The sequence below is a fragment of the Balaenoptera borealis genome (assembly GCF_965194805.1).
Source record: "Balaenoptera borealis genome assembly, chromosome: 2".
Lineage (NCBI taxonomy): Eukaryota > Metazoa > Chordata > Mammalia > Artiodactyla > Balaenopteridae > Balaenoptera > Balaenoptera borealis.
The window spans coordinates 128079023-128098082 of NC_138867.1; the positions used below are offsets into that span (position 1 = coordinate 128079023).

At 43.9% G+C, this 19060-nt stretch overlaps 1 protein-coding gene and 1 pseudogene across 5 annotated transcripts in view; both read right to left on the reverse strand.

The window, feature by feature from the left end:
* Positions 1-19060, reverse strand: part of CSF1R (colony stimulating factor 1 receptor) — a 78124-nt gene that overhangs the window by 24904 nt on the left and 34160 nt on the right. For 2 of the 4 annotated variants that reach the window (XM_082381455.1, XM_082381456.1), the window contains exons 1-3: positions 5151-5331; positions 935-1192; positions 216-500 (exon numbers count right to left, since the gene is read on the reverse strand). In XM_082381455.1, the coding sequence (XP_082237581.1) occupies positions 216-500; positions 935-1192; positions 5151-5199 (592 nt within the window). In that variant the 5' untranslated portion in view covers positions 5200-5331. Of the gene's footprint in view, positions 1-215; positions 501-934; positions 1193-5150; positions 7654-19060 lie in introns of those variants that run through there. The other 2 variants (XM_082381454.1, XM_082381453.1) reach the window with 2 other exon arrangements.
* LOC309623994 (large ribosomal subunit protein uL11 pseudogene) lies at positions 12742-14356 on the reverse strand (annotated as a pseudogene). Its single transcript has one exon. The product of its transcript is annotated as a large ribosomal subunit protein uL11 pseudogene (transcript).

Below are 19060 nucleotides of genomic sequence, written 5' to 3' on the forward strand. Positions count from 1 at the left end.
CACGATCTGAGAACACCTTGCCTGTTGAGTTACTGGCTTACGTGTGCTCTGCCTTTCTGTGCCCGACACCTTACTGTCTTGCCGCAGTAGATGCCCCATAGATCACTCTGTCGCGATTGGAAGGAAGAGGTGAAACAAAGCCCCCCCTGCCCCCCCTCCCCTGTTACTCCCCCTCAGGCCAGGCGCCAGCTCTCTGTCCCTCCCGGCCCACACACCTTTCTGAACTTTAAGCCGGATGCTGAGGGACTTCACCATCCTACCGTCCACCCGAGCACTGCACTCGTAGTCCTGGCTCTCAATGAACTTGGCCTTGTGGATGATGAAGCCGTGCGAGGGCAAGAAGGAGTAGTTGGTTTGGCGCAAGACAGGTCGGCCCCGCACCCGCACCAGCGAGACGCCTGCCCCCAGCGCTGGGTCCGTGAGCAGGCAGGGCAGCAGCGCGTCCTGACCCTCCATCACCGTCACTTCGTCGACCAGGACCCTCCAGGGCCGAACAGGGTCTGGGGAACGTGGGGATACGGGGTTACAACTGCCTTCCTTCCACCAGGCCAAGAGGTCCCCGGACATTGGTGACAGGGAAGCTCAGAGATACTGATCATTTGCCTGAGGTCACACTATACCAGGGAAGCTCAGCTGATGCTTGGGGCTCTGAAGCCAGGTCCAGCGCCACTATTTAATGCTGTGTGACCTTGGGCAAATGACTCAACCCCTCTGAGCCTTTGGAAAATGGGCAGAATCACAGAACCACCTCACAGGGTTGTTGTGAGGACAACATTAAATTAGAAGCACTGCCACAGGTCCTTGTTCGTGGCAGGTACTCAGTAAATGTGGAGCTGGCTTATTGTGATTGTTAATATTAGGGCCCAGCCCTCCTGCCCATCCATGGTGGGACCTGCTTGGCTAGTCCTCTTGGGAGTGGGCTCACAGTCCTCACCTTTGACATAGAGGTGGATGGTGGCGCTGCCCCCCAGGGGGTCTCCACGCTCAGTGCAGCGGTAGGTTCCCGTGTTTAGGAAGGTGGCATTGTTCGTGGTGAGGATGCCGCTGGGGGCGTCAGCATCCAGAGTCCAGTAGGTGGAAATGGGGCCGTCCCACTCCACGCTGCCGTTGCTCACGCATCTCAAGGTCACGGTTGTGCCTGGCTCCACCACCAGCTCAGGGCCGCTGGGCTGTATCACTGGGATCCCCTGACCTGGTGACGGGGGGGTGGCAAACAGAATTGAGGCCTGAGGTGACACCCCCTTGGCCATACCCTGCCTCTGAGATGGGTGCTGCCCTGGCAGGGGTGATGCTGGTTCTGGGGTTCAGCTGTGACTTGCAGGACCACCTTGAACAAGTTCCTGCCCCTCTCTGGTCACTTGCTCAGGCCCCCAGCCCAAACCTGCTGTGATGGACTGATGTCTCTGAGAGAAGGGTAGTGGGAGATTTCTCGGCCTCCAACCCAGCCGCTGTCCCATGGGGGCTCCCCCAGCTTCTGGCCTCAGTCTTACTGGCAATGACTGCATCATTCTCCCCGGGAGTGGACTCCTTCAGCCCCATGTACAAAGTGGGCTGCATCCCTGCTGCTAAACCCAGCACCTAGCTCAAAGAAGGGGCTTCAAACAAGCAAAGGAGGAAACGAACGGAATGTTCATGGCAAAGTCCTCTGAGTTAATTTACATGGGGAAAAAGAAAAGGGGTGTAGGATCTTAGCCCAGCAGTTAGAAAGGTTCAGAAGTCTTCTGTTGTGCCCACTCCCATCATTGGACGTCTGGTCTATAGCACAGTGAGATGGTTCAGAGGCTCTGTGTCTCAGTTTCCTCACTTATAAAATGGGGACCACAATTGTACCCATTTATTGGGATAGATATCAGGAGATTTAAATGCACGGAAAGCCTTTAGAACATCACCTGTCACCAAATATAAATACTCAGTAAAGGTTAGCCCTTATGTTTATTATCTAGTCCACCCCCAGCAGCCCACCCTGACATCCCAGCACTGCTGCGTTTACTAGGGAGACAATCTCTTTTAAGGAAAATTTTCTTGAAGGAGAAAAGAGAACTTGAAACTCATCTCAGGCCCTCCGGGAAGAAGGCCCATCGCCTCTGCAGTGTCATCATTTTTCCAGGGCCTAAAATAGGGGCAGCAGAGGGAAGTGAGAGCTGATTCAAGGCCTCGGAGGGGCTGCCAGGCGCCCTCCAGCCTGTGCAGGCGGAAACACATTGCTGGCACCCGGCCCAGCCCCGGTTTCCGCTCAGCCTGCAGCCCTTCTCCCAGAGATGCTCTCACTTCTGCTTCCTGGCCACTGTCCCCTCTAGGGGAGAGACCCCCTTGCCCCCAGGACAGGGGGTACCACCTGCTGGGCACTGGCATGTCTCAGGCTGTGGGACCTGGCTCTGCCACTGACGCACTAGGTACCCCTAGTGAGTCTAAACCTTCTGTCCCAGTGATGGGGCCACGGACATGCTAGCCCTGAGGGCACCAGGTAAATTCAGGGACTCTCCGTCGTCCTGCACAAAAGCTTCTTAAATAGGTCTTTCCATCCCACTGTCCCGCACCCCTGCCCTCACCATAGACCCCAGAATTGGAAAGATCCTCTCTGTCAAATGATATCAGGATGGCTTATGTTTTCATTTTGTACCCATCAGAGGTGCACAGCCTCTCTGCCTGAGCTTCTGATCAGCATAAAGGATTGAGTGAATACTGCCAAAGCCAACACCTGGGGGCTGTAGCCAGCACTCCTGTGCTGCTGACCACCAGGGTTGGGGACAAACATCATTTCTGGCAGGCTGTTGGCAAGTCCCAACAGAGCGGGTGCTGGCCTATTACTGCTGCAGCCATGCAGGGCCCCAGGCAGGGTTGTATCGTAGGAAAGAGCTTGGATCGTGGGGTCACACCAACCTGGGTCTAAAACTTGGTTTTCCCCTGCTAACTGGGTAGGTTGTTTAACCTCTGACCCTCAGGCTACTCTTCCATCCAATGAGAAGAATCCCAATTCCCAGCTCTGAGAGGTCTTAGGGGGATTCAGTGAGGTGATCTGCAGCCTCTGGCTTAGTCAACTCTCCTGCCCTGGGTTACTGGCTTCAACTGCTACACTTCTAACCTTCCCTCTGGTCCTGACACTCTGATAGCTGAAGTTTTTAACTTTTAAAGGTCACAGCCTATGCCTGTAACATCCCCTGGTCTCAGATTCTGTGATTCTGTGTCCTGCTTCTGCCCCCGCCCGGTCTCACAGGTGCCTTCTCCCTTCCCCTCCCCTGCTCTGTCCTCTAGCTCTGGCCTCGGCCTCCTGGAAATATAGTCAGAGAGGTATCTCTATTGTTTCATCCTGTCGTCTCAAATATTCACGCAGGACAGGGCTGACACCCTCAACTTCCGACCCAGCTCCCCACTGCTGGCTTGGCTGACAGGAAGAAAAAGCCTGCTGAGGGCCGTCCTCCCTGGGCTGGGGCTGGACACCTTCTGCCCCTTCACCCCACCGTCTCATCTCCCCAAACCTCCCCACCCCCTCCCACTTGCCTGGGAGACCCCTCTCCATCATCAGCTCCCAGGGTGTGCCCCAACTTCCGCTCCTCTCCCCCAAAACACACACGCACAGCACACACCAAGGTCTGGGGCAGAGCTCCCTCCTCAGCCCAGGGTCTTGGCGAGCCTCTCCCAGTCGCTAGCGTGCTCTGATCCTGTCCCCCAACTTTCTCACAGCAGCCCCCTTCCCCTGCCACTCACCACTGGTCTACTGGGCTGAAAGCTTAGGTTTCCACCCTGCTGTCCCCATCTCTTCTTTCCCTTGAGGCTAGATGCTGGACAGCCCCTCCACCTCCCAACAGTCCCCCACAGGCAGGTTCTGGGCAGGAGGAGAGGACAGAGCAGTGAAATAAAACCCACGGAGCTTTTTAGGGTGAGGGGAATAGTCTCTATCTTAACTGAGTTAGTGGGGACACAAGTGTGTACACTTGTCACATCTCATCGAATGTACACTTAAGAATCTGTGCTTTCTACTGTGTGTAAATTACATCTCAACAAAAGAGAACAGACATGCAAGCCCAGTGGGACTGACTGGGCCAGAAAAAGACCTTCAGTGGGCCATCTCCTCATCAGGGACCAGACGCACCTACTCCCCAGGGTCCTGCAGCCCCAGGACGGTGGGGAGGCCAGAGCTGAGGCTGCCTTCCCACCCCACCCACAGTCCCCATCCTTCCCTGAGCTCCCTACAAATGAGCAATAAAATTTAATGTGTTTGTTGGGCCAGCTGTAGATACAAGCCAAGCACCCAGCCCCTCACCTCCAGTGAGGCACCCTCCTAGATGGAGATCCTGCATCACTGCTGCTGCCAGAGGGATGGAGTTAGGTTGGGGTCTGCCCCACAGCTCTCCATCCTGAGCCCCAGCAGCCTGTGTTTGGGAGAGCTCTAGCCCAGGAGACCCTCGTTGTCCTCCCCCCGGAAAAGCATCTTGCCCTGTACTCTCTCCTCCCAAATTTACCTCTTCTGAGCCCTGGGCCAGAGAGGCTAGCCTCTTATGTCTCCTTCTGACCCCTGGCCCAAGCCGCGCAAGGAAGGACCATTGCCTCTCAGGCCTCTCCCAGTCAGATCCTGCCTAGTCTGCCTAGTGATTCACAGGCTGGCAGAACCAGCAGAGCCATCAGGGGTTCTCTGGGGCCTCCCTACTCAGTGTAGGTCTGGACCAGGGGCATTGGCATCTCCTAGGAACTTGTCAGTGATGCAGAATCTCAAGTCACATCTGAGACCTACTGAGTCAGAATCTGCACCGTAACAGGATCCCTGGGGAATTTGGATGCACGGTGAGGTTTGAAAAGCATTTAGTCTAGTCCATCACCGCCCACAACAACCTGCTATTGACTATTTAGTGGACACTGAAGAGCCCTGAGAGCATCAGGGACGTGTTCAGGACACACGGACAGTCAATATCTGAGCTGGGACGGATCCACAGCCTTGGCCAGGCTGGTTCCACCCCGTTCATACCCTCTTTTCCCCCCACTGCCTCTCCAAAGCAGACACCCACATACCTGCAAGCCCAGGGCTGGGGAGGTGGAAGCACAAAGTGGGGACACCCAGTGAGGGGCAGGGGTTTACAGAGTCCTTCCGCAGGAGCCCTCTCTGTCACATCCCCTTCACCCCCCACCATCCCCCAAGGCTCCAGGTGTGCTCTTACCGTGCCAAGCTGTGGCCACCAACAGGATCAGCAGAGTCCCCGGGCCCATGGCCTCAGGGGGAAGGCGGCAGGCCGATGCAGGGCTTGGGGGTGGGCAGGGAGCTAGAGTCCTGGACACTAGCTCCGCAGGGATCAGGACGACTGGACATGCGTTCCTCTCCACTGCACTGGCTGTGTGTCTTGTTTTCCTCTTCCTCCTTCTTCTTGGGCTGATCCCCCTCTTCCCCTTTTAGCTAGGCAAGGCAACCACAGAGTTTGGAAATCTTCGTTTAAAAGAAAAAAAACAAACAACCAAAAAACAAAGCCATGACCCCCAGGGGGAGGGGTTAGAATCTGGGGCAGGACTGGCTAAGTTTGAGGCCCTTCTGAAGCCACCTCCGAGGGGCCCTGGGAGAAGAAACATGCCCAGTGTCAGACAGGCAGTCAATTGCACAAATGGGGGTCTCCAGGGTGACCAGGTGGCTCTTGCTAAGCTGAAAGAGAAGTTAGGTTCGTCTGGACAAGCCTGATAATAAATAGCATCAAGAAGCTTCCATTTACAGGACACTCACTAGCCAAGCCCTTTACATTCCACTGTCTCCTTTGGTTCCCACAGAAATTTTATAGGGTAGGTACTGGTACTGTTATCATTCCCATTTCGCAGATGGGAGACTGAGGTTCATGGAGATCAAACACTGTAAACTTGCCCAAGGTCACATAGCTACCAAATGGTAGAGGTGGAATTTGAATCCAGGCAGCCTGGCTGAAGAACTTTCTTTTTGTGGATTAAGTTTATTTTTACAAAGAGCCTAATTGTGCTGCTGTATTTCTTAAGAAGGTTAGATTCTCTATCCCCTCCTTTCCTGGAGGCAATTGTGTTTATCCCTTTTTAGTTGATTCTCTTAGTATTTTCCTTCTTATTTCAATTCACATGGTTATAAAGTTACTTCTTGAAACTAAAAAAACAAAACAAACAAACCCCATATAACACTGATCCAGGAAGATGATCATTCTTCAGATATATAAATATTGTAAATGCATTTGTGTTTTAGCAAAGTGTTTTGAACCTTTAGTAGTCATGAATACCAACCAAAACTGAGTCAAAATTGAAACTCTGACTGGACCTCTAACTTGCAAAGAGATGGAATCAATCATCAGAAACCTCCCAAGAAAGAAAAGCCCAGGACCAGATAGTTTTGCTGGTGAGTTCTACCAAACATTTAAGGAATTAACCCCAATCCTTCTCAAACTCATTCAAAAAATAGAAGATGAGGGAACACCTCTCAATTCATTCTATGAGGCCAGCATTACCTTGATACCAACAACAGACAAGGACATCACAAGAAAACTAGAGACCAGTATCCCTTCAGAACATAGATGTAAACGTACTCAGCAAAATACTGGCAAACCAAATCTTACAGCATAGATTATTAACATGATCATATTATGTTAGATCATGCATAGATTATTAACCAAATCATATTAACATGATTAGACACCATAACCAAGTGGGATTTATCCCAGAAATGCAAAGATGGTTCAACACATGAAAATCAATCTAATATACCACATCAACTGATGCAGAAAAAAAGCCTTTGACAAAACCTAACATGCTTTCATGATAAAACACCCAAAAGAGTGGGAATTAAAACAAACATCCTCAACATGATTAAGGGCATATATAAAAAATTCACAGCTAACTCAATGATAAAAGACTGAAAGCTCCCTGCCCGTCCCACCCCCCTCCCCGACCTTAGATCAGGAACAAGGCAAGGACAGAGGCTCTCGCCACTTCTATTCAACACTGTGCTGGAGGTTCTAGTCAGAGCAATCACTAAATAAAAGGCATCCAAATTAAAAGGAAGAAGTAAAACCATCTGTATTCACAGATGACATAATCCTATATACAGAAAAATCCTAAAGTTCTACAAACACCCCCAAATCTATTAGAGCTAAGAAATGTATTCAGTAAAGTTACAGGATACAAGATCAACACACAAAACTCACATGTACTTCTATATGCCAGCAATGAACAACCCAAAAAGGAAATCTAAAAAATAATTTTATTTGCAATAGCATCAAAGAATAAAATAATTGAGAACCAATTTAATCAAAGAGATGCAAGACATAAACACTGAAAACCACAACACACTGCTGAAAGAAATTAAGAAGACTAAATAAATGGAAAGACATTTGTATTCATAGATTGGAAGATTTAATGTTGTTAAGATGACAATACTCCCCAAAGTGAGCTACAGATTCAGTCCCTATCAAAATCCCAATGGCCTTTATTACAGAAATGGAAAAGCTGATTCTCAAATTCATATGGAATTTTAAGAGATGCCAAACAGCCAAATCAATCTTGGGAAAAAACAAAAGAAGCTGGAGTCCCTACTTCCCAATTCACAACTTACTACAAAGCTAAAGAAATGAAAGCAGTGTGGTATTGGACTAAGAATAGATACAGAGATCAATAGAATAAACTTGAGTGTTCAGAAATAAACCTTCACATCTATGGTCAATTTTTTTTTTTTTTTTTTTTTGGTCAATTGTTTTTCAACAAGAATGCCAAGACCATTCAATGGGGAAAAACATCCTTTTCAACAAACGGTGTTAAGAGAACTGCGTATACACATATAAAATAATGAAGTTGGACCCTTACTTCATACCATATACAAAAATTAACTCAAAATGGATCAAAGACCTAAATACAAAGGCTAAAAGTATAAAACTCTTAGAAGAAAGCATGGGGGTAAATATTCATAACCTGGGCTTGAAAATGGTTTCATAGCTTTGTCACCAAAACCACAAGCAACCAAAGAAAAAAAGAAGATAAACTGAACTTCATCAAAATTAAACATTTTGGTGGCTGGGAGCTTAGGCTTTATCCTATAGGTCCAGGGTTCTTCATGGGAGCCTGCAGAGGTGGGTACTTCCAAGTAGAGTCCAGGAACCCCAACCTCAGAATCACAGGGGTACCTGTTGAAATGTAGATTCCAGGGCCATCCCAGGCCTGGGGTGGGAACCTGCACAGGAAACAGGCTCTCTAGGGGATTCTGTTGCTTACTTATGGCTGAGACCACTGCCCTCGAAAGCACATGCATGGCCTTGAGGAAAGCTGAGAATCTCTAAGATGCAGGTGAAGTCTGTGTCTGGTCTCAGGATAGGGTGCTCAGCTTCCATGCAATTCTCACAAACTCCCTGATCCAGGCTGGCAGGACCCCTCCCTGGTGGAGGGCGTTGAGGTGGAGAAGGGATGTGGCTATCCAGGGGGGTGGAGGTCACAGTGACCCCGAGGGGTCGCCTAGGCCACCGCAGCAAAACCTGTCTCCGTCCCTGAGATCAGAGGAAGCTGTTTGCCCTGTTATTTCTGGACATTATTTCCATCTACTTAGATATATAAATTTTATAAATACATTTGTGTTTTAGCAAAGTGTTTTGAACCTTTAGTAATCATGAATACCAAAAACTGAGTCAGGAAGAAATTGAAACTCTGACTGGACCTCTAACTTGCAAAGAGATGGAATCAATCATCAGAAACCTCCCAAGAAAGAAAAGCCCAGGACCAGATAGTTTCACTGGTGAGTTCTACCAAACATTTAAGGAATTAATCCCAATCCTGCTCAAAGTCGTGCAAAAAATAGAAGATGAGGGAACACCTTTCACTTCATTCTATGAGGCCAGCATTACCTTGATACCAACAACAGACAAGGACATCACAGGAAAAATACAGACCAATATCCCTTAAGAACATAGATGTAAACATATTCAACAAAATACTAGCAAACCAAACCTTACAGCATATTAACATGATCATACACCATGACCAAGTGGTATTTATCCCAGAAATGCAAAGATGTTCAACACATGAAAATCAATCTAATACACCACATCAACAGAACAAGAACAGAATCTCACGTGATTAACTCAATCGATGCAGAAAAAGTCTTTGACAAAATCTAACATGCTTTCATGATAAAACACCCAAAAGAGTAGGAATTAAAACAGACATCCTCAACATGATTAAGGGCATATATAAAAAATTCACAGCTAACTCAATGATAAAAGACTGAAAGCTCCCTGCCGACCCCGCCACCCTGCCCCCGACCTTAGATCAGGAATAAAGCAAGGACAGCGGCTCTCACCACTTCTATTCAACATTGTACTGGAGGTTCTAATCAGAGCAATCATGAAGAAAAAGAAAAGACATCCAAATTAAAAGCAAGAAGTAAAAGTATTCACAGATGACAGAATCCTATATTCAGAAAAATCCTAAGGAATCTAAAAACCCCTCAGAAATCTATTAGAGCTAAAAAAGGTATTCAGCAAAGTTACAGGATACAAGATCAACACACAGAACTCACGTGTATTTCTATATGCCAGCAGTGAACAACCCAAAAAAGAAATTTAAAAATTAATTTTATTTGAAATAAATAGCATCAAAATGAGTAAAATACTTGGGAACCAGTGTAACCAAAGAGATGCAAGACATAAATACTGAAAACCACAACACACTGCTGAAAGAAATTAAGAAGACTAAATAAATGGAAAGATTTTTATTCATAGATTGGAAGATTTAATGTTGCTAAGATGACAATACTCCCCAAAGTGATCAATAGATTCAATACTGTCCCTTTCAAAATCCCAATGGACTTAATTGCAGAAATGGAAAAGCTGATTCTCAAATTCACATGGAATTTCAAAAGATGCCAAATAGCCAAATCAATCTTGGAAAAAAACAAAGTTGGAGTCCCACTTCTGAATTTCACAACTTACTACAAAGCTAAAGAAATGAAAACAGTGTGTTATTGGACTAAGAATAGATACAGAGATTTATGCTTAGAATAAACTTGAGAGTTCAGAAATAAACCTTCACATCAATGGTCAATTGATTTTCAACAAGGGTGCCAAGACCTTTCAACAGGAAGAAAACAGTCTTTTCAGCAAATGGTGTTAAGAGAACTGGATATCCACATACAAAAGAATGAAGTCGGACCCTTACTTCATACCATATACAAAAATTAACTCAAAATAGATCAAAGACCTAAATACAAAGGCTAAAAGTATAAAACTCTTAGAAGAAAGCATGGGGGTAGATATTCATGACCTGGACTTGAAAATGGTTTCATAGTTATGTCACCAAAAGCACAAGCAACCAAAGAAAAAAATAAATTGTACTTCATCAAAATTAAACATTTTGGTGCAAAGAATACCAACAAGAGAATAAAAAGACAACATGGCAAAAAATATTTGTAAACCATATAGACAAGTGTTAAGTATCTAGAATATACCCATATATTCTAGAGTTATCTCCTATAATTCAACAAAGGCAACAACTCAATTTAAAAGTGAGCAAAAAAGTTGAATAGATATTTCTCTAAAGAAGATACACAAATGACCAACAAGAACATGAAAAGATGCTCAATATCATTAGTCATTAGGCAAATGCAAATCAAAGCTACAGTGTGAACTACCTCATACTTACAAGGTTGGCCATAATTTTAAAAAAAAAGGTCAGAAAATAACAAGTGTTGGAAAGGATGTGGAAAAACTGGAACCCTTGTACAACTCGTGAGAGTTTAAAGTGGAGCAGCTGATGTGGTAATCAATTTGATAGTTCTTCAAAAAGTTACACAGAATTACCATATGACCCAGCAATTCCACTCCTAGGTGTAACCGAGCAAGGGCTCAGTGCCAGACATGAATAGAAGCCAATACTATGCCACTGGCTTCTGAGAAACAAAGAGTTCTTTCTTTTCTTTTTTTTTTGTTTTTTTTTAATAATCAGTCATCAATTTTATACACATCACTGTATACATGTCAATCCCAATCGCCCAATTCAGCACACCACCATCCCCACCCCACCGCAGTTTTCCCCCCTAAACAAAGAGTTTTATTGCATGGTCAGCTGGTAAGGAGACAGGAAGCAAGGCTCTCAAAATTAGAGCGCAGTCTCTCCTATCCCGGATTGGGGAAAATTTAAGGCTTTGGGGAAATTTCAAGCTTGGAAGGTGATTGGCTAGTCTTGAGTCAGTCCATACAAGCTACATGTGCTGCTGGAAGCCAGATTTTCCTTATTGAAGGACTTAGCACTTTGTAAAGGACTCTGGTGGCAACCTTTCTATTCTTTGAGTTCCACAGACTAATTATTATTGGTTTCAGGGTTACCCTGTAGGCGTGGGTTCCCATCTGTGCCTGTAAAATAGCTCCTTAAATAGGTTTGATCAACAACCTATTTAAGGACCCAAACCAGTTTAACTTGGTGCTGTTTCAATTCCCCCCCTTTTTTCTGGTACATTCCTCAGCCTTGAGGGAAATAGGGGGAGGGCTGCTCTAGCTGTTTTCTGCTGATTAGGAGCGTAGATTTTTATAAGAGGAATGAAATTGAAATATTTGCAAGTCCCACCTTGAACTCTTAAGTCTTGGGCAATCATCATGCGAGTGTGGGAGGCCTTTTTAAAAACACAAGATAAGAATGTGTAACCAGAAGGACTTCGCAGGCTCCATTGCACTTAGGTTGCAGTTGTCCTCAGGGTGTTGATTTTTCCAAGTCTTGAGGAGGACCCAATCCCCCGGCTTATGCAGAGCAGGGCAATGTCTGTGGGGAACATTCATCACCTAGAAGCGTTTATGTATAGCAGATACAGTAACACGTGGAGACTGTACACATTTTATAGTATCTAATTATTTTACAATATGATCATTTTCAAGACTAATAACACTTAGTCTTAAGGAAGGGTCTCCCATATAACATTTCATAGGGCTCAGCTGGACCGGGCTTCTAGGGCTACTCTTAGCCTAAGCAGGGCAACTGGTGAGACCTTTTCCCAAGTTAAGTTGGTTTCTTGACATTTTGGCGATTGTCTTTTTCTAGGTACGATTCATCTTTTCAGTCTTTCCCACAGACTGAGGTCTCCATGAAGCATGTAACTTCCATTGTGTTCTGAGGGGCCCAGACACTCTTGAGTTACCCTGGCTATGAAAGCTCCTCTGTTGTCACTTTGAATTGAAAGAGACAACCAAAATGAGGGAAAAATGCTTTTAGTAAGGCCACTGTTTTCTTGGAAGCCTTCTCTGTCCAGCCTGGAAAGCTTTGACCCATCCTGTGAAGGTGTCCACAAACACCAGCAAGTATATATTATGTCCCATGGCTCTTGGCATAACAGTAGTTACCAGTCATCTCCTGGTTTTGTCCCTTGGGTTTGCACCCCGTTTACTGTTGGGTGTGGCCCAGCTTATGGATTGTTTCTGGCACAGATCAGGCAATTTTATATTACCTTTTAGATAGTCCTTTGCATTTGTGGATCAATAGGCTTTTGTAACCAGTGATAGGCTGAGTCCCTCCCATAATGGGTTCCTTTCCATTAAATGCTCAGGTATAAGCACTAGTCTCTGTTCACTATCAATCCAGCCTTCTTTGGTTGTTTGGTACTGATCACCATCTAAGCCTCAAGGGTCGGCATGAAATCCCCATTAGTCTGCACTCTCTAGATCCATTTCCAAATACCAAGGCTTAAAAGGGATAGGTCCACACTCAGAATGAGTACTAGGGCCTTGGGATCTGGGCTTTTGGTTCGGGCCACCTGTTCTGTGGCCTGATCAGCCAAATTACTTTTTTTTTTTTTAATAAATTTATTTTTGGGTGCGTTGGGTCTTCATTGGTGCGTGCGGGCTCTCTCTAGCTGCGGTGAGCGGGGGTTACTCTTTGTTGTGGTGCGCGGGCTTCTCATTGTGGTGGCTTCTCTTATTGTGGAGCACGGGCTCTAGGTGCGTGGGCTTCAGTAGTTGTGGCTGGCAGGCTGTAGAGCGTAGATACAAGCCGTGGCACACGGGCTTAGTTGCTGCGCGGCATGTGGGATCTTCCCAGACCAGGGCTCAAACCTGTGTCCCCTGCCTTGGCAGGCGGATTCTTAACCATTGTGCCACCAGGAAAGCCCCAAATTACTTTCTTTAGCTATGTAACTATCAGTCTTTCAGTGGCCTGGGCAATATACTTTGGCTACTTCTTCTGGCATTATAACAGAATCTCATAAGGCCAGTATCTCCTCTGCATGTTTAATTTCTTTCCTTCCTGAAAGAGTACACCTCTCTCTTTCCATACGGCCCCATGTGCATGTATAACAGAGAAAGCATAAAATTGGTATAAATGGTTACCTTTTTCTTTGCTCCAAGGTGCAGGGCTCTCGTGAGGGCTTTGAGCTCTGCCTTGTGGGCAGGCATTCCTGGAGGAGGGCTTCTGCTTCTAGGACTTCCTGATGAGTTACTATTGCATGCCCAGCCTTTCGGAGTCCCTGGTCTATGAAGCTGCTCCTGTCCATGAACATTTCCATATCCCTATTTTCTAAAGGCTGATCAGTCAAATCTGCTAGAATAGACTTTGTTGACTATTTGTATGGGCTGGAACTCCATATGGCATCCCACAGTCCAGCTTAATGGCTGTCATCTCCTTTGAGAACCTAACATAGGAATTGGCCATGAGACCAAAGTTAGGAATCCAAATAGGACAAAACCTAGCCATTCCTGAGAATCCTCACCATTGCCTTCTGAGGGTGGGTACAGTCACCCTAGCTAATAGTCCAGTAGTAAATTTTGTTTTTTTAAATGGTTATCAAATATCCCTTTATTAAATTATTTTTATTTGCAGTTCTTAACTAGCTGGGCATTCCACCACATCACTGTTGATGTCATCTGTGATGTCGTGAAGGTGGCAGCCATCAACATTGCAGCCCACAGACTGGGCAGTCCCCAGGATCTCTTTAATGGTTCCAGAGAGTTCTCTAGCTAAAGATTGATGATGCATCTATCAGGCAATGTTGACAATCAAAAGTGATGTTTCCACTGTGCTTAATGTTTTTCTGCTTTTTTCCGTCTCTTGGTGGTTCCTTTAGGACTTTGATGATCAGGGCAGAGGCAGAAGGTACCACCTCAGTCTGGGTCTGTCTGTTCTGAATGGTACTCCTCAGACCCTTCCAATCACCAGTTGCCTTGGTGAAGTCCTCGCCAACCTTATTTTGCAGATAGACCCAGGGGCAGATCTTGGGGGCCAAGGCAGATGTGGCATAAACTTCCCCACTTATACACCTCGGGTATACAACTTTGGTATCGTTGGGGTCCAACTTAGGCGGCAGGGTGGGGGCAGCTGGGGTCAGATGAACTTGGATTCGGGTGGACTGAATAAGTTGCACCTTGGTCCCCTCCAAGCTGAAAGTCTTCGTCTTTCTGATAACTCAAATCCTAGGTATTTTACAGTTGGTTGAGAGATTTGCACTTTTCCCTTGAGGCTTTATATCCCCAGTCTGCCAGCAACTTTAAAGTGAGGATTGTATTTTGGTCTGAGGCTCCCTTATTTTTATTAGTAATTAGTATATTACAGTGAGACTCCCTCATTTAATGGGACATCACTTAAGTCCTTGGATAAGACTTCCCTGAAGATGGTGGAGGCATTCTTAAATCTTGTGGGAGTACCATCCAACAATACAGTTGTTATATATTATCTCTGGATTGTCCCATTCAAAGGCAAACAGTTCCTGGGACTCAGGACTTAGGGGTATGCAGTAAAAGGCATCTTTTAAGTCCAGAACTGTAAACCAGCACAAGTCTCCAAATAAAGTTGTAAGCAAAGTGTAAGGATTTGGTACTACCAGATGTACCTATCTACAACTTGGTTAGTGACTCTCAAATCCCGTACAAAACAATTTCCAGTACCAGTTTTTTTTGTATCTGACAAGGTCAGATTAATTGGCACTTAAGAAAAGTGGTTATCAGAGACTTTGTATCTTCCTTCACATGCCTCTTTAAAGGGTATTGCTTTATATTTGGAGCCTTGGCATCTAGACAGAATTTTACCACTATTGGGTCAGCCCTCTTGGCACTTCCTGCCTCCCATCAGCCCAAACATCCACTCTTACCTTTTGTAGAATTTGTTCAGGACCTTCTGGTTGAGGCTTGTCTCCTGCACAGTTTGCAGGGCGTACGCTTGATCTGTGAGTTCTCTAAGGCCTACTTCTTCTGGTGAGAAAGTCATTTAATTCTGTTTGTAGATCTCCTCCCAACAAGGGAATAGGGCATTCAGGCATATACAGAGAGCTGTGTTTTGGTTTTTTTTTCAATTTTTTAGTTTTAATTTTTATACAGCAGGTTCTTATTAGTTATCTATTTTATACATATTAGTGTATACATGTCAATCCCAATCTCCCAATTCATCACACCACCCCCCCCCCCCCACTTTCCCCCCTTGGTGTTCATACGTTTGTTCTCTACATCTGTGTCTCAACTTCTGCCCTGCAAACCGGATCATCTGTACCATTTTTCTAGGTTCCACATATATGCGTTAATATGTGATATTTGTTTTTCTCTTTCTGACTTACTTCACTCTGCATGACAGTCTCTAGATCCATCCATATCTCTGCAAATGACCCAATTTCGTTCCTTTTTGTGGTGAGTAATATTCCATTGTATATATGTACCACAACTTCTTTATCCATTCGTCTGCTGATGGGCATTTAGGTTGCTTCCATGACCTGGCTATTGTAAACAGTGCTGCAATGAACACTGGGGTGCAAGTGTCTTTTTGAATTATGGTTTTCTCAGGGTATATGCCCAGTAGTGGGATTGTTGGATCGTATGGTAGTTCTATTTTTAATTTTCTAAGGAACCTCCATACTGTTCTCCATAGTGGCTGTATCAATTTACATTCCCACCAACAGTGCAAGAGGGTTCCCTTTTCTCCACACCTTCTCCAGCATTTGTTGTTTGTAGATTTTCTGATGATGCCCATTCTACCTGGTGTGAGGTGATACCTCATTGTAGTTTTGATATGCATTTCTCTAATAATTAGTGATATTGAACAGATTTTCATGTGCTTCTTGGCCATCTGTATGTCTTCTTTGGAGAAATGTCTCTTTAGGTTTTCTGCCTATTTTTTGATTGGGTTGTTTTTTTTTAATATTGAGCTGCATGAGCTGTTTATATATTTTGGAGATTAATCCTTTGTCCGTTGATTTGTTTGCAAATATTTTCTCCCATTCTGAGGGCTGTCTTTTTGTCTTGTTTGCAGTTTCCTTTGCTTTGCAAAAGCTTTTAAGTTTCATTAGATCCCATTTGTTTATTTTTGTTTTTATTTCCATTACTCTAGGAGGTGGATCAAAAAAGATCTTGCTGTGATTTATGTCAAAGAGTGTTTTTTCTATGTTTTCCTCTAAGAGTTTTATAGTGTCCAGTCTTACATTTAGGTCTTTAATCCATTTTGAGTTTATTTTTGTGTATGGTGTTAGGGAGTGTTCTAATTTCATTATTTTACATGTAGCTGTCCAGTTTTCCCAGCATCACTTATTGAAGAGGCTGTCTTTTCTCCATTGTATAGCCTTCCCTTCTTTGTCATAGATTAGTTCAACATAGGTGTGTGGGTTTATCTCTGGGCTTTCTATCCTGTTTCATTGACCTATATTTCTGTTTTTGTGCCAGTACAACATTGTCTTGATTACTGTAGATTTGCAGTATAGTCTGAAGTCAGGGAGTCTGATTCCTCCAGCTCCCCTTTTTTCCCTAAAGACTGCTTTGGCTATTTGGGGTCTTTTTTGTCTCCATACAAATTTTAATATTTTTTGTTCTAGTTCTGTAAAAAATGCCACTGGTAATTTCATAGGGATTTCATTGAATCTGTACATTGCTTTGGGTAGTATATAGTCATTTTCACAATATTGATTCTTCCAATCCAAGAACATGGTATATCTCTCCATCTGTTTGTGTCATCTTTGATTTCTTTCATCAATGTCTTATAGCTTTCTGAGTACAGGTCTTTTGTCTCCATAGGTAGGTTTATTCCTAGGTATTTTATTCTTTTTGTTGCAGTGGTAAATGGGAGTGTTTCCTTAATTTCTCTTTCAGATTTTTCATCATTAGTGTATAAGAATGCAAGAGATTTCTGTGCATTAATTTTGTATCCTGCAACTTTACCAAATTCATTCATTAGCTTTAGTAGTTTTCTGGTGGCATCTTTAGGATTCTCTATGTATAGTATCATGTCATCTGCAAACAGTGACAGTTTTACTTCTTCTTTTCCAATTTAGATTCCTTTTATTTCTTTTTCTTATCTGATTGCCATGGCTAGGATTTCCAAAACTATGTTGAATAATAGTGGCAACAGTGGACATCCTTGTCTTGTTCCTGATCTTAGAAGAAATGCTTTCAGTTTTTCACCATTGAGAATGATGTTTGCTGTGGGTTTGTCATATATGGCCTTTATTATGTTGAGGTAGGTTCCCTCTATGCCCACTTTCTGGAGAGTTTTTTATCATAAATGGGTGTCGAATTTTGTCAGAAGCTTTTTCTGCATCTAGGTGATCATATGGTTTTTATTCTTCAGTTTGTTAATATGGTGTATCACATTGACTGATTTGCATATATTGAAGAATCCTTGCATCTCTGGGATAAACCCCACTTGATCATGGTGTATGATCCTTTTAATGTGTTGTTACATTCTGTTTGCTAGTATTTTGTTGAGGATTTTTGCATCTATATTCATCAGTAATATTGGTCTGTAATTTTCTTTTTTTGTAGTATCCTTGTCTGCTTTTGGTATCAGGGTGATGGTGGCCTCGTAGAATGAGTTTGGGAGTGTTCCTTCCTCTGCAATTTTTTGGAAGAGTTTGAGAAGGATGGGTGTTAGCTCTTCTCTAAATGTTTGATAGAATTCACCTGTGAAGCCATCTGGTCCTGGACTTTTGTTTGTTGGAAGATTTTTAATCACAGTTTCAATTTCTTTTCTTGTGATTGGTCTGTTCATATTTTCTATTTCTTCCAGGTTCAGTCTTGGAAGGTTATACCTTTCTAAGAATTTGTTCATTTCTTCCAGGTTGTCCATTTTACTGGCATAGAGTTGCTTGTAGTAGTCTCTTAGGATGCTTGGTATTTCTGCAGTGTCCATTGTAACTTCTCCTTTTTCATCTCTAATTTTATTGATTTGAGTCCTCTCCCTGTTTTTCTTCATGAGTCTGGCTAAAGGCTTATCAATGTTGTTTATCTTGTCAAAGAACCAGCTTTTAGCTTTATTGATCTTTGCTGTTGTTTTCTTTGTTTCTATTTCATTTATTTCTGCTCTGATCTTTATGATTTCTTTTCTTCTACTAACTTTGGGTTTTGTTTGTTCTTCTTTCTCTAGTTCCTTTAGGTGTAAGGTTAGATTGTTGATTTTAGATTTTTCTTGTTTCTTAAGGTAGGATTGTATTGCTATAAACTTCCCTCTTAGAACAGCTTTTGCTGCATCCCATAGGTTTTGGATCATCGTGTTTTCATTGTCATTTGTCTCTAGGTATTTTTTGATTTCCTCTTTGATTTCTCCAGTGATCTCTTGGTTATTTAGTAACGTATTGTTTAGCCTCTGTGTGTTCGTGTTTTTTACGTTTTTTTCCCTGTAATTGATTTCTAATCTCATAGCATTGTGGTCAGAAAAGATGCTTGATATGATTTCAATTTTCTTAAATTTACTGAGGCTTGATTTGTGACCCAAGATGTGATCTATCCTGGAGAATGTTCCACGTGCACTTGAGAAGAAAGTGTAATATGCTGTTTTTGGATGGAATGACCTATAAATATCAATTAAATCTATCTGGCCTATTGTGTCATATAAAACTTGTGTTTCCTTATTAATTTTCTATCTGGATGATCTGTCCATTGGTGTAAGTGAGGTGTTAAAGTCCCCCACTATTACTGTGTTACTGTCGATTTCCTCTTTTACAGCTATTAGCAGTTGCCTTATGTGAGGTGCTCCTATGTTGGGTGCATATATAATTGTTATATCTTCTTCTTGGATTGATCCCTTGATCATTATGTAGTATCCTTCCTGTGTCTTGTAATATTCTTTATTTGAAAGTCTATTTTATCTGAGACGAGTATTGCTACTCCAGCTTTGTTTTGATTTCCATTTGCATGGA